The sequence below is a fragment of the Neopelma chrysocephalum genome, unplaced genomic scaffold (genome assembly GCF_003984885.1).
Source record: "Neopelma chrysocephalum unplaced genomic scaffold, ASM398488v2 Primary Assembly neopelma1_25, whole genome shotgun sequence".
Classification (NCBI taxonomy): Eukaryota; Metazoa; Chordata; class Aves; order Passeriformes; family Pipridae; genus Neopelma; species Neopelma chrysocephalum.
Genome location: NW_020897694.1, coordinates 15,987,426 through 16,002,360, shown reverse-complemented (window position 1 = coordinate 16,002,360; position 14,935 = coordinate 15,987,426). Strand labels below are relative to the sequence as shown.

General features: G+C 35.5%; 1 protein-coding gene across 12 annotated transcripts in view; it reads left to right on the top strand.

Moving 5' to 3' along the window:
* Window positions 1–14,935, top strand: part of MYCBP2 (MYC binding protein 2, E3 ubiquitin protein ligase) — a 180,995-nt gene that overhangs the window by 48,783 nt on the left and 117,277 nt on the right. For all 12 annotated transcript variants that reach the window (XM_027674586.1, XM_027674585.1, XM_027674579.1 and 9 more), the window contains exons 10-17: window positions 114–252; window positions 1,031–1,107; window positions 1,745–1,949; window positions 2,870–3,034; window positions 3,731–3,889; window positions 5,154–5,358; window positions 6,052–6,197; window positions 6,924–7,025. In XM_027674586.1, coding sequence (XP_027530387.1) covers window positions 114–252; window positions 1,031–1,107; window positions 1,745–1,949; window positions 2,870–3,034; window positions 3,731–3,889; window positions 5,154–5,358; window positions 6,052–6,197; window positions 6,924–7,025 — 1,198 coding nt within the window. The remainder of the gene's footprint in view (window positions 1–113; window positions 253–1,030; window positions 1,108–1,744; window positions 1,950–2,869; window positions 3,035–3,730; window positions 3,890–5,153; window positions 5,359–6,051; window positions 6,198–6,923; window positions 7,026–14,935) is intronic.

Genomic DNA, 14,935 nt, shown 5'->3' with positions numbered 1-14,935 from the left:
GTGTCCTCTGACAATTTAATCTGAAATAGTATTATACTGGTGCACTTAAGATTTGAAAAGTAAATTAATGTATTTATTATATAGTATAAAGTAGATTTTTATATTTATTGCAGGACGGCTTTGTAGTGCGAATATTTGCCACAAGTACTGAGCCAGTACTGCAACAAGAACTGCAACTTAAGCTTGCAAGAAAATGCTTACATGCCTGTGGCATCTCACTGTTTGATCTGGAGAAAGATTTGCACATTATCAGTAAGTCGTCTTCTTTGAAGGTTAATAACAAGCCTGGTAATTTAAACAGTAGAGCTGAAACACTGCTCTTCCCTTTGTCTCTTATTACATACAAGAAGGTATAGCTCCATTATAAACACGTGGAGAGGTACAAGGGGTGTGAAACTGCTTAAGTGTTATTTGACTCATAGTCAAATCCATACACGCATTTTGAACCACCTTTCTCTCTGTAGCACTATCCATGGTTTTCCAGTATTTTCCTTTAGTTGTATAATAAATATGTAGTTGTTTGAAGCTTGGACTTTATAATAGTGCTTGTATAACATGTAGTTAAGCTGGGAAACTCCTTGCTGTGGGTCTAAGTCAACAGGTTTAAGAGACCACTGACTGGATTAATGGAAAAGGAATGGATTGAAAAACACTTTTGCATCAGAATTTGAGATGAAGAACTGTTAGTATCTGTGAAAGTATTTTGAAGAAATATCACTTGGCCTTTGCTTTGAGGTATTTTTGCTCTGTTAGGTGTCTACTTCTGGTTCTGTCAGACCCTAAGCATTCTTGGCTACATGGACCTTTCAACTGACCAACTGCAGTTGCTCTTATGTGTTCTTTTTTCCTCTTTGAGCAACTCTATGAGGTCTAGTTCAGTAAGCCTTCTTGTGGCAGGAAAATTTTGTTTTAGTTGTAGCTTTCTTAGATCATTTGTTATGACAAACTCTCCCTAGCAGAGTTGGGTAGGTAACTGGTCTGAGAAACTGCCTGATTAAACTGTCCAGTTAACACAATCTTACTTGCCCAGGTACAGGGTTTGATGAGGAATCAGCTGTCCTTGGTGCTGGAAGAGAGTTTGCACTGATGAAAACTGCTAGTGGAAAGGTACTGAACATGTTCCGTAGTAAATAGCAAATTGCACTGGCAGATTTTTATGTGGTTTTTGATTATTATTTTCTATAATTTATTTTTGCCTTTTTAGTATGTTAGAATGAATGTCTATGACTGTATTTAAATAGATTTTTCAGAGCCCACTTTAAAGGCTAAAAGGCAAATAGTTATTTGAAAACATAAACAGATGGTTGGAACCATTAAGAAATCCATGGCTTGAATTTATAGAAATTTCTACTGTCAGTCTTAGAGTGAAGGGCTTTGTTTTAAACTTGGGGGTGAAAATTACCCTTTGTCTAGAAATGATGTGTTAGCACCTTTGCAAATTTTGCCTTCTCTTAACTTCCCACAAACAGTGTTCAACTCATCTAGCCAAACAATTATATATGAAAACTGACTCTGTGACTCAGTAGAAAGCACATTTCAAAACAAGCAGATTCTAATCAGAATGTTTTCCCCATTAAGTAAAAATTGATGGGTTTAGGATAAAGATATTGAAATGGTGTAAACAAAGTCAGGAAAAGTTCTGTATGGTTTGAAATGATAGGATTTAAAAACAATGTAACTTTAAAAATTATATGAGCTTGAAGTGCTGTGGCATAACTAAAAATGATAAACTGTTTTCTCCTAGATTTATTATACTGGCAAATATCAGAGCCTTGGAATCAAACAAGGTGGCCCTTCAGCTGGCAAATGGGTTGAACTCCCAATCACAAAATCTCCAAAGATTATTCAGTTTTCTGTTGGACATGATGGCTCACATGCATTACTTGTTGCTGAGGATGGAAGCATATTCTTCACAGGTTCTGCTAGTAAAGGAGAGGATGGTGAATCAAGTATGTATCATTGCTTACTTGACCAATGGTTGATAAAAGCTTCTTAACCACTTTTTAATTTGAAGAGTTTTAACATTTTCCAAGAATATGTAAACATGCCATTTGGGCTGAATTTTATGCCAGCCACAGCTCCTGACAACCAGTGCCACTGCCTCTCCCAGCTACAGAAGTTGATCTCTGTTTTACCACAGTTTGGATTGTGTGGTGGGAGTACTATTTTACAGTTGTCCTGAGCAAAGGCAGTCATAAGTTTGGTCAAGAGGCCATTGTTGTTTTATTGAACTTTGGAATTTTTTTTTTTTTTGCCAACTAATGGAGAGGTAGGTACATGGATTAGAAATTGTAGAAGCATGATCTTCTGTGCCTTGATCAAGCAGAATTCTTTAGACATAAGAGAAGTCATATTAATTTGATCTTCAGACTAACAAATGCCTCTTCAATATAAAATTAACAAGTTTCCTAGTTGTGGTCTCTGAAGTTGTATGTTCAGGTTCAATTTTAAGACAATGATAGCTTTAGGTGCCTTAAAGTTGTGATCTGCTATGATATTAAATTAAATACTTCCTTTTAGGAAACAGGCTGTTCTGTTATGTTGTGGTAGATTAATTAATAATAATAAGTGTTTTGAAATACTTGGAGAATCATTCCGGAAAGATATTGATCTAATTATGACTTTGCTTGCCATTGAATTTTTTAGAGGAACCCATATAATCCAATAAAAATTAAACCAAGAGATGGTACATATAGTTGTGGGGGGGTTGGTTGTTTGTGGGGTTTTGTTTGGGTTTTTTTTCTTTTTCAGTAGCAACCTGAAAACTAACTCCTGATTACATGAACAACGTTACTGTGCCTTTGATGTTTTTGTTGTTGGGGTTGGTTTTTTTGGTAGAATGACTTGTAACTTATTTATTTATTTAAAGCTAAAAGCAGACGGCAGTCAAAACCATATAAGCCTAAAAAAATTATTAAAATGGAAGGAAAGATTGTCATATCTACAGCGTGCAATAATGGAAGCAGTTCTGTAATTTCAAAAGATGGAGAACTCTACATGTTTGGAAAAGATGCTATTTACTCTGATAGTACAAGTAAGTTAATATTTGTCTTTTAAATTACTTCCCAACTAGACTAGTTGAAATTAGCTTGGTAGTTTTTAGCCTGCTAAAATGTTGTTTGTTTCTTACTCTTCTGATAGATTTCTGACATTCTACTGACTGAGGCAAATATGACAGAAGGGTAGAAAGAGAAGACAAGTTTCCATAAGTTCTGTAAAAATACTTAGCAGCAGTGGTGACAAATACCCAAATTAATGCTTCCACTATGGAGAAAAAGAAATAAAATCTCTTGTTGTAATTATCTGACACTAGAAGGCCACACAGGGAAAGTCATAGAAATGAGACATGTTTTGCTTCAAAGTATGCCAGAAACCAGGCCTTATACATTTCTATGCTTGTAAGGCAGCAGGTGATCGAGTACATGTCAGTTTAAATAAAATAGTAATGAAATAAACTCCAGTGGCCTTATGGCTCCTTTAAAATTGTTTTTCAGAACAAGTGATTTGCAGCAGGATTAGGTTTGCTTTTGGCTTTTCTTTCTTTGCGGCACAAGTGGCCTAGGCCTAATTCTCCTTTTAATTCTAGCACTTGGTTTTTTAAATCAGTTGTTTTTCTCCACTGCCATTAATTTTAAAATTGTCTGTATCCACTAGCAGTTTTGTTATATCATTGAGTTTCTTTCTTGGCTAGAAAGTTCAATTTGCCACTCAAGTATTTTATGTCTTCCAGGTTTAGTAACAGATTTGAAAGGCCATTTTGTGACTCAAGTAGCCATGGGCAAAGCTCACACCTGTGTGTTAATGAAGAACGGGGAAGTTTGGACATTTGGTGTAAATAATAAAGGACAGTGTGGACGAGACACAGGCTCCATGAGCCAGGGAGGAAAAGGTGCGGGACCTAGATTTTTCCTTTTGTTTTGTGTGCTGCAAAATATCCCATGTGAAAACAAAGCTAAACATTTTATTATAAAATGTAATTCCAATACTAATTAAGTAAATACAACCCCTGGTGGCCTAGTGGTTAGCATGCGGGACTCTCACCGCTGCGACCCAGGTTCGATTCCCAGTCCCCCCGGGCAGATGGAGCCCGTTAGCCCTGTGAGGCCATCCATCTATGAGAAGGTCACTCTAAACAAACCTACATCCTGAGGACCTCGCTGCCATTGTCCAAGCTCGCTTGGCCCCGGCAGATGAACCTTAGGATTAAAGGGTGGGCTCAGTTCAGCGCAGGCTGTGTCTCACCTAAAAAAACCCATTGTGCAGGCTGGAAAGGTAAAAGACCTTTCCCAAAATCTTCGTTCGTGAAGACTGGCCATTATTATTATTATTACTATTTAAATACAACATGCTTAAAAAAAACAAACAGGCATGAATGCTTTCACTTCAACTCTCAGGTATTTGGTATTATGCACATACTAATAAACATAGTAATGTTTAAAAAAAATTTAAAAACCCCACAAAGAACAGAACTTAATTACTTTTTGTCAATAGAAAAGCTTTTCTTTAAAACAAATGAGTAAAACCAAACCACATCCTCTTTGTCTTGCTATGTGCCATTGTCTTAGTAAGAAAACATTTTCTACCTTTCCTTGTTTGCATTCAGTCTTGAGGTTGTCATTTGCTTAAACAGGACGTAAATGCAAGTCTACATCTTTCTCCACAGAACTGAATGTTTGAGTTACTCCTAAATAGAGGTATGAAAAAGTCATACCTATTCACCTTTGCCTAATGGAATATTTTATGTGACAAGTAAATGACCTGTTACTTCTATACTGAATAGAAGTGCTTCATTTCCCTTTTAGTTTTGAAACCTACCTATATACCCCAGCCCAGGTGCAGGGAGGTTTCAAAATTGTCATTGTGCTGGCTGAGCATGCAAATCAGGCATACCTAGTCATTCCTTTTAAAACCTGGTTTGAGAGTGTTCTTCAGAGCTTCCACAGGAGCCACTGTTCATAGAAACATTTAATAGTTTGGGTTGGAAGGGACCTTTTAGAGGTCATCTAGTCCAACGCCCCTGCAATGAGCAGGGACACCTTCAACCAGATCAGGTTGCTCAGAGCCCTGTCCAACCTGACTTCACCGCTGGGTAACGAGAACTCTTTTCGTTGGCCTTGGAAAACAACTATTTCTTGTTTCAATATCCTGATTAGGTTTTGGAGTTGAGAACATGGCAACAGCAATGGATGAAGACCTGGAAGAGGAACTGGATGAAAAAGATGAGAAGTCCATGATGTGTCCTCCGGGCATGCATAAATGGAAGCTGGAGCAGTGTATGGTGTGCACTGTATGTGGAGATTGCACAGGCTATGGAGCTAGCTGTGTTAGTAGTGGGCGTCCTGACAGAGTACCTGGAGGGTAAGCAAATGTGTGGAAATGTGCATGATACAGTGTGTTGAGTGGCTAAAGCATGTATTGAGTGTAAACTGAGTTGATGTATTTTAAACTTAAATCTAAAGTAACATTATAGCTAAAAAGAGTATGCTCTTTTAAAATCAGAAGTAGATTCAATTTTTTTGTAAATAGCTTGTGATGGCTGTAGGTGATTTAGTTTTAAATACTTTTTTTTACTTTAGCATAGAGTTCTCTACTAGGAGCTGTTGGATATGAGCACCAATATAAATCTGTCTCTTGACAGAGCTGCTGGCTCAGGATAACCTTTCTTCATCCTTTGGAAGTTTTTTATCTTGCTGTTCCAGTTGCTTTTATATTTTACTTCTGAGTTGAGCTACATAAAGGGCCACTGCTTTACGTATCACCATTGCTACTTCTCCAGCATTTCATGTGCTCCTTGTTTCCTTGTTCATGTTTTCACGTGGTATACATTAAATTAAATGAAGAAAAGTTAATGCTGAGAAGTCAATTCAGTGTATGGTCAGCACATGGTCCTGGCATCATGCCAGGACATGCCAACAGCAGTCCTTTCTATTTATCTCAGGAAAACTTGCATGTCCACAGATAAAGCAAACTAATAATGTATGTTTTAATTACCAAGGCATCAGTGATGCATGAAAATAAAAGACAGTAATAAAACAACTCTGTTTGCTACAGAATCTGTGGTTGTGGCTCAGGTGAGTCAGGCTGTGCCGTATGTGGGTGCTGCAAGGCATGTGCTAGAGAACTGGATGGCCAGGAAGCAAGGCAAAGAGGAATCCTTGATGCTGTAAAAGAGATGATACCTTTAGATCTCTTGCTGGGTAAGTGATATGAAATAAGCAAGATGGCTTTTAGTTCTGTTTCTTACTACACCTTTTTTCTCCTCAGTACATTTGTTTACATACTTTATTATTGCGGGACAGTTTCAGTATAATATTGTTAAAATGGATAAAATGGAGCTTATCAGTCAGATTTACTTGTTGGTTATGTAGCAAAGTGGGATCATTCTGTTACATGAAATGTTTCAAGATTCCCCTTATTATAGATATCTGTGCAACTTTGTGACCTGTGCTCTTATGATATTAATAGTGATACTACAAAGTTGTTCTTGTCCTTTTTGGTATGTGAAAATTTTTCTATAATGTTTTTATCAGGACTTGAGCGTTCTTAAACCAAAAAGGGCTAATTCATAGGAAAGTTTTAAGAATACAAACAATTTTGGGCTTGGTTTAATAATAACACTTTCTGAAACTTTTTAGGGGAAAATTGAGATAACCATGACAACCCATAACTTAATATAGATATGTATATACCTAAGTACTAAGTGCTGCTCAGTGATGTTGGAATTGCCAGATTCATGAAAACCAGGAAATATAGCCTGAAACTTCTCCAAATTTTCTTAAATCCTTCCGTTATTGTCAGAGCCATGTAAAGAGCAGCTAGTAAGTAGGTTTCAGTTTCCATTTACTTAACAACTTACAGGGTTTTTTCCCATCATAACAATCTTAAACATAATTTTACATATTTTATTTTCTTAATCTATTTAGCTGTCCCTGTTCCTGGAGTTAATATTGAAGAACACCTTCAGTTACGACAAGAAGAAAAGCGGCAACGCGTAAATAGGAGACATAGATTGGAAGAGGGAAGAGGTAAGTGACTTCTTGAGAAGAGGCTTGAATAGCTTAAGAAACTACTTAGTCTGTTTTCTAGGAATGAAAATAGTCTTCCTCCAGTGAGGCAGTATAGTAATCACACTAAAATCAGATTCTAAATAGCTAGCTTATGTTACCTAGCATGCTTTTAGAAAATTGGGAAAAATCTGTATGTTTAACATAAACTCTGTGCATAAGAACCAGAATTTTAATTGTGAAGAGGATTTTATATTGCTTTCACAAGTCAGTTTATATTTTTTTGCTGTTTCCTAGTTGAATAATAGTTTTTTAATATGTAGATGCTAAAACATTTTTATATGAAGAGATGAAAAGACTGTGCAAGCCTGTTCAGTGCAATTTACCTATAATATGAATAATTTAATTACTATAATAAATTATTCAATTTCTGTTGTATTATAGTAAGCAAAATTTCTTTTTACAAAATTACCTTTTCTGTATTTGCATAGCATGAAAAATTTCACACAAACTGAATCAAAAAACAAAATGCTGCCACTTTTCAAAATCTTTTTATGTATTATCTACCTTGGTGTTGATTTTCTACACAAACAGTATGTACCTTAACAGGTTTTCAGTACTCTTCTTGTTTTAAAATAGCTCAGTGTCTTTATCTGGCAAAAGCTGAGAGATCTAGACTGATGGAAATTATAATATTTTCGTGAAGAATGATGATGTGGTTGGTAAAATTATTGTGTGTTGAGAAGAAGAATAACTTATTGGGACATTATGATCTTCAAGTTTCCACTGTGTTAGTAAATACCATTTTAATTCTTCTTTAATGAATTAGGTACTGGTTTGATTTGAACACAAAATGCACATTGTGATCCAGCTTAGTTCCTACACTCTGTGCCACTAATCTTTTGGTGCAAATCGTGTCTTTATTTCACTGCATTAAGAAGTTACTGGTTTCACCACAAATAAAGAGCAACAAGGAAGAGAAAGCTTGTAGTTGTCTATGCACATGGAAAAGGATGGAATTTTTTTTTTTCTTTGAATCTTAGTGGCTAACTTTAGCTGTGAGGGGGAGAGGGAAGGCCTTTGTTTAGGTCATGTTGGGGCTCCATTGCATGCTGCTGGCAAATATTAGGTGCAGCTAACAATAATTTTTTCTTAATTCATCATTGAATACCTGAACATTATTGAAAGGTGCTGCTGTTCAGCCCATCAGTGATGACAGATCTGGGAGGTAAATTTCAGTTAAAAGAAAAAGAAGAGTAGCAGAGAAACATTTAAGTTTGCTTCTATTTCTGTGCTTAGAAGTAGAACTAGAGCAGCTTATTCCTTCTGTATGCCATCTGTCTCAAAAAAAATATAACTCAGGTTAACAGTATCAGGGATGTGTTTTTGTTGTTGGTTTGATGAGTGTATAGGGACTGTAGATAAAAAGATATGGCTGGCCAGCTTGTTGCACATGTTCATATTATATTCTCTATCAAAAGAGCTTGGAAATTCTATACCTGTGTGGCTGCAGAAGGTAGTGGGTATGCCTAGCTGGAAGACTTGGAGGTTAGTCTCCTGTTTTGGTTTAGAATTACTGATGTGATAAAGCTGGGAATAGTGTTTCACAAATACTTAGACATCTTGATTTACATAATCAGATATGAATATTTGATTTGATAATTAATCTTGATTTGCATCACCAGGTTAACAAGTTGGCGGGTTTTTTGCTTCTCTGTCCAAATGTTGCAATTTTCCATGAACTGGTGCAAAGAATAGCACCATTCTTGACAACTGTTATGGTGCTGCTCTTTTCATAAGAGAAAACAAGAACATTTAAATAGTATACTAGATTTTGTGTGCGAAAAGTTTTGCGGTCTGAAAAAACTTGGTTATACTAATGTTAAAAGAATAGGCAGGCTGCTTAGTTCTTCCAAGAAGTTCTAATATTTGTGGTTATGTAAAGGGAGAAATCCTTGCTAAAGAAATAGCTGTTTACAGATCCAAAGAAAGTTCTAACCTTTCAGTTTTCTGAAAACGTTGCTTAGTCAGTCAAAGACCAGATTAGCGATGTTAGGGCCTTTCCTTAAGGTACGCAGCATTTAGTTTATCAGGATTCTGATTTCTGCGTTGTAGTGTGTTAATGCATGTCTTTTGTTCTTTTTATTAGAAACAAAGCGTGTGTAGTTTATCATAGTTGAGAATAGAACCATCACTGAATGTTGCTGCTCACTCTTGAGTTACAGGTGATGACCTTCATTCAGTACAAATACTTTCATTAGATATTGAATGTTTTGTAAGCATTTCAACATAGGAAAGCTTTTCAAGTAAATAGGAATATTTCATTCCTAAAACAGTCATGCAAATAAAACAGTCCAAAAATTGCAAAGAAACCTCTTGCTCATTTGCCCACTGAATGTGTTGTAATAGGAGTAAAGTTTAGGACAGAGGTATAAGAGCACAAGTGCTGGAAGTCTCCTGGTTTCCACACTGCAGATTTTTTTAAGTGGTCTAATTGTTTGTGCTTCTTTACCAAAGCTCCATATTTACTCCTGTTACGGTGACCTATGGTCTAAAAATATGTTCTAGCAATCCACTTGAATTAAGGGAGAAAGTGATGGTTATGCCTACAGGTATGACATTCATTTAATTCCTTCCTGAAGTCAGTTATGGTCTCTTGTATGGAAGATGAGAATGCTCATCTTTTTTTGCATTTGTCTGTAAATATGAATTCAGATATTCTGGGTAGAAGTAGTTGTCATTAACAGCTGCAATGTCAATGACCTAGTTCAGTGCTACTATTACAACCAGTTGACTTATTTCTCAAATATTGTTCAGGTAGCTTGGCACTTTTGTAAGGAACCTGTATATATGCTGTTCAGCAGCACCACAATGAGTGGTAAATAACTTCAGAAATTTTAGGTGCTTATCCTGAAGATTTCTCTGGTTTTGATCTTGAAATGAGTCACAGCAGATTAGATTAGACTTGCTATCATAGAATTGTAACCAGTAAATAATTTTTATGTTTAGAATCAGCTATTCACGTTGCTTCACTCAAGAAAGAAGTTTTGTTTTAGTGAAAAAAGAGATCCTGAAAATTAACAGTGAAAAAGAAGTGTTTCAATGTGGGATAATAAATTAATTATTTAAAAAAGCTTGAAAGTTGCTTAATATGGATTATATTTCTTTGCTCTTTTCAGTGCAACAAGTATGTACAGTGTGTTCAGGTGACCAGTTTTGCTCCTTTCTGTGACACTGGTAACGAGCTACTTCATTCGCTACTTTTCTGCTTCTGGCTTAATGGCTGTGACAGGAGCAGTGAAGAGGGTTCAAAATCAATTCCACATTTTTGAGTTGGGTGTATCACCTTTTCAGAAATAAAGCCAGCTGTATTCATCACAGCTTCTATACTAGAACGTAATATCTCAACATAGTTATTCATGGAATTATCTCAGCTTTTTGCTGTCATTTTGATAAGAAGTCAAGAAGCTGATATACCATATGATGAAATTTTTTGTTTTTCAGGCTGGTTTGGAGCATGATGGGAGTAGTGAGAGATAAGTATAGAAATAGTTGCACTTCATTGTTTTCTGTGGTAATGAGGAATTTTTGTATGTTAGAATGTTCAGAATATGGTTAGATTATGTTTCCTTTCCTATGAAACACCAATTTTTTTACCCGTGGGGGCATTAAATTAAACCTTAATGGGTTATAGAAATCTGTGGGCCTCACTGTACAATTAGTGTAATGAACCTAAGATTAGCATTTACTGGGGGAGCTAATCTTGAAAGCTGTTCCTGCGACTTTTTCAGGTTGGTATTTGAATTAATAAAATTTAGAAATAGTCAAAGATTTCAGTTTATCACTTCAAGATAACTCCAGGGTTTTTTTTTCAGAAGGCTGTGAGAACAGCTTTTTAAACTGTATTTAACTAATAAGCTAAAAAGTACAGAAATGGTTCTTAGTATGGTGATAATAAGTGGTCTCATCCTTCACTGGTACTTCACTACTACTCTTTCTCAGCCTATGATGTAAAAACCTTTAGATGATCATTACTGAGATGCAGATTTGGTGTGTAATTGATCAAGATTTAGCTTTTGATACCCTAATAGAAAAAGAAAAATTATTTTTCATTAGTCTTATTCTACTTGCAACAACAAAAGAACCCACAGGAAATTTATTAATTTTAGTCAAAGCTGCTGTGTTTTGAGACAAAGTTATCTGAGAGCGCCTATATATGGGCATTTTTTCATTTTTCTGAAGTGTAACTGATTCAGTTAATTCAGTAATTAGTTTTACCATGGTAGGCCAAATATCCTGTGAATCTGTTTAAAATCTGCACAAGCCACTCAGAGCTTGGAATCAGTTTGTCAGTAACACTATTCTCTGTTCATTGCTGAACATGTACCTAAATACACAGCAGAAATATCTATTCAAATGCAATATTCTGTATTAAATAATGGTGCAGCTTCTTTCTGTAGTTTTAGTTAAATATTTATTTTGATGCTTTCAACACCCAAAGGTTACATTTGTTTCAAAGTTCTGCAAGAGCTGATTATTGTTAGTAAAACTGATGTTTCAAGTAGAAATGTTTGTATTTCTATTATAGTTTTAGAAATCAGATTTTCGGTAGACTCAGTGAGAACAGTTCTGGTTAATATTTGCTGTTTTAATTTACTTTATGTATTTATATACAGAGATACATCTTTCATGTGTTTTTAACAATATATACAAAGTCAAGTATTCTGAAGGGAGAAAGTGCAAGAATTAAGATTATCATGCATTCTACTTCCATCTCATTCTCTATTACTCCCATATTGCCCTTCATGCTTGTTTTGGCTAACGTGCAGCTCTTCTTCCCCTTTGAAAGGCCTTAGTAATTTTTCTTCCACATCTGATTTGTACAATTTAGTCATCAGTAGAAAAGAACTTTCAGACTACAGGAAGAGACATGTATCCTGTCTTTATTTCAATTTTTTGAGCAAAAGTAGCAAACTGCAATTAACTTTAATGCTTACACAGCACAATGATATTCTCCATGCATATTTCTGACTTAAAAATAAATTGCTACTCATAGTCTGAAAAATACAGTTTTAAAGAACATGCTTCATAACTGTTAACCATGCCTCATAGGAATATTAAATTTTGTTTCCTTTAAGGCTGTAGAGGCGGGACATTATCTCAGTATAATGTTTTCCACTTCTAGTGGAACTGAAACCAAACATTTGTCTCCAGTTCTATTTTCTGAAATATTTTTCTTTAAAATTTGTCACCTGTTGACATATTAGATCACTATTTTTCTACATTAAGGTTTTGCTTCCCTATTTTATTATTGAAAAAAACCAAACCCCACCACCACAAAAAAGAAATATGCTTTGTCTCTTACAAGGATTCAAGAAGCCAAAAATAGATTTTTATAACAGAAGATTGTAAATCCAGGACTTTCCTCTGCAACCTTGATTTATACTGCTTGTCTTTGTACCTCATGATACACGTGATCATGTACTATCTTTTAGGTAGCCTGTTATGTTCTGTGCACTGATGTAGAAGTCAGCATTTGAGATAATTGATTTCAGTCTTCTGTAATCACAGCTTGCCAAAGAGCATTTGTTTAGGGTAAGGTAGTAGAAGAAATCAAAATATATGTAATATAAAATCAAACATTAATCTCTTTGATAGTAGTGCGTAAGTGCTTAGATGACCAAAATTGCAAAAGCATGAAAGTGCATGTAGGATGAAATCAATTGTGTACATTTTCCTGTAGTCCACTGTATTACTTAATAAATGCATTCTATTTGCTAGAAAATGAAATTACTTCTGTGGTTAAGTATTTTTCTCCTTTACTCTTTCAATTCACTGCCAAACAATGTCTTTTTTGAAAGGCCTGAATCTTGTAGGACCAAGAAAGAAAAGCTAATCTTGACGTTTCCTTGGCTGGGGCTATTTAACCTTGCAGCTTAACTATGGGAAAACAGTCTATGACAAAACCAAGGGAGAGCGTGAATGTTATTTTCCATCATATAGCAACTGATTTAAAATAGCAGGTCTGTAGTCTACCAGTGACTCCCCTTTGCTGATCTGTCACTTGAGCTTCTAAAATAATTTAGAATAGTGATAGATCGTTTTTCCCTATGCAGATCTATGTTAGAAGCTTCTAGAAGAGTTTTCCAAATAATACTTTGCAGGCATTTTCTAACAAAATTTACAAAGTGTCTAATGCATGGCTGGATTGTTCCACCAGAATAATTCATAGTACATGAACTCTTCTCCAATTGTACAGACAACTTTAGATGTAAGCAGAGGGCAGATATGCTCTGTATGAATTATTCTAGTGTTCTGTTTCCTGTGTTGTTGTTTTGGAGGGACAGGGAGGTACTTAACATCTTACCAGCACGTGACCGAAGAGGCAGGTGTCACAAAGTAATCAAAATGTAGATGTTTCCTATCATATTATGATGGTGTTACAGATTTAGCATGCACAAAAAGCCAAGGATGATGGATTTACATTACATGGATTTGGGTACAAATAATTATGAGATGAAGATACATTGCATTGAACTTTATTTTGGATTCAAGTTCATTACATAATAATGGTAAATGTAGAGTACATAGGAACATTCAGAAACACAGATAAATCTTGCCCAGTCAGATTTTATTGGTACAGAATTGTCATCTTGACTGGGGACATGCAATTCAGATGAGTAGCTTGGTAACTAATGACAACTGTGTGCTAGCACCATGCTGAAGCTGACAACCTCTTAAGCTTCCTAAACATTTTCTGTCTCCCCCAAATCTCCTGTAGTTCTTTTACTCGCCCTAACGTACTTCACTACCTTCTGTCTGGAAATACTCTTTTCTGCTCTTTGCTCTTAGCACTAAAATGCCAAAGGCTGCCTTCAGGGCTGTGTCTTTTTCCCTGCATTGTTTCTTGTGGAGGCCTTTTCTGGAACTTCAGAATTTTTGCCTAAGTTGTCTAGAGATCACTAGTTCTGTTCAGTCACCCACAAATATCTTAGATCCACACACTTGAAGCCGCACTCCTTGCAATCCCTGCATCTCTTTTTGCAACTTTTTTCATACAAGTGTTACTTTTGTTGTATTGTCCTGCCTGTTCTATATTTCTTGGGCTTTTAATTTCATTAGGAACTTCTCAGTAAGTTCCATTACTTTTTTTCTTATTTTCTTCTGTTCATTCACCTTTCCTCTGTATCATTTGCCATCAAACATTTTTAGCTTTCATAATCTGCTTGCCAGTTGTCTCTTTCCCCTTTCTTGCCTTTTTCTAGTGTGCCTCAGAGTGTACTTCTCAGTATTTCTCCTCCAGCTTGGTAAGAAGCAAAGTATGGTGTAATTTATTGTCTAAGTCTGAACTGTGGAAAGTAGATTATTAAACACAGCAGATGACCTGGTAGAAAGTAATTTTTGCCATATATATATATATATATATCTTTATATATATATATCTTTATATATATATATAAAGATATAAATATATATATATGTATATATAAAATGGAAACTCCAATTGAGAGGGGACTAAAAAGAGGGAGCAATAGCAAGAGAACCGAAGGAAGAATCTGCAAGATGAAGGTAAAGCAAATTATGATCTTGGTTTATCAGAAGGAGTTCTTAATTAACAAGGGTACCTATTCTGAGATAAAGAGTCCAGATGAATACAATAGAACCAAAATAAAAACTCTATGTTGTGTGTAGAAAGAAACACGATTAAAGAGGTTTGGGGCCATTTTATTATCTAACACGTGTATGAATCTCAGAGCTAGGGGGACAAGACAGTACTGTGTTTTTAAAACATTTTTCATTTTGGTTTTGAAGTTAATGCTAAAATTTGGGAACTTCGCTGTGTGAAGACAAGTTTCTTCATTTGAAGGTTCTAAAGCTACAAAGATGTAGCCTAACTTTAAATTTCTGTCCATACCGTCTAGTATGAAGGA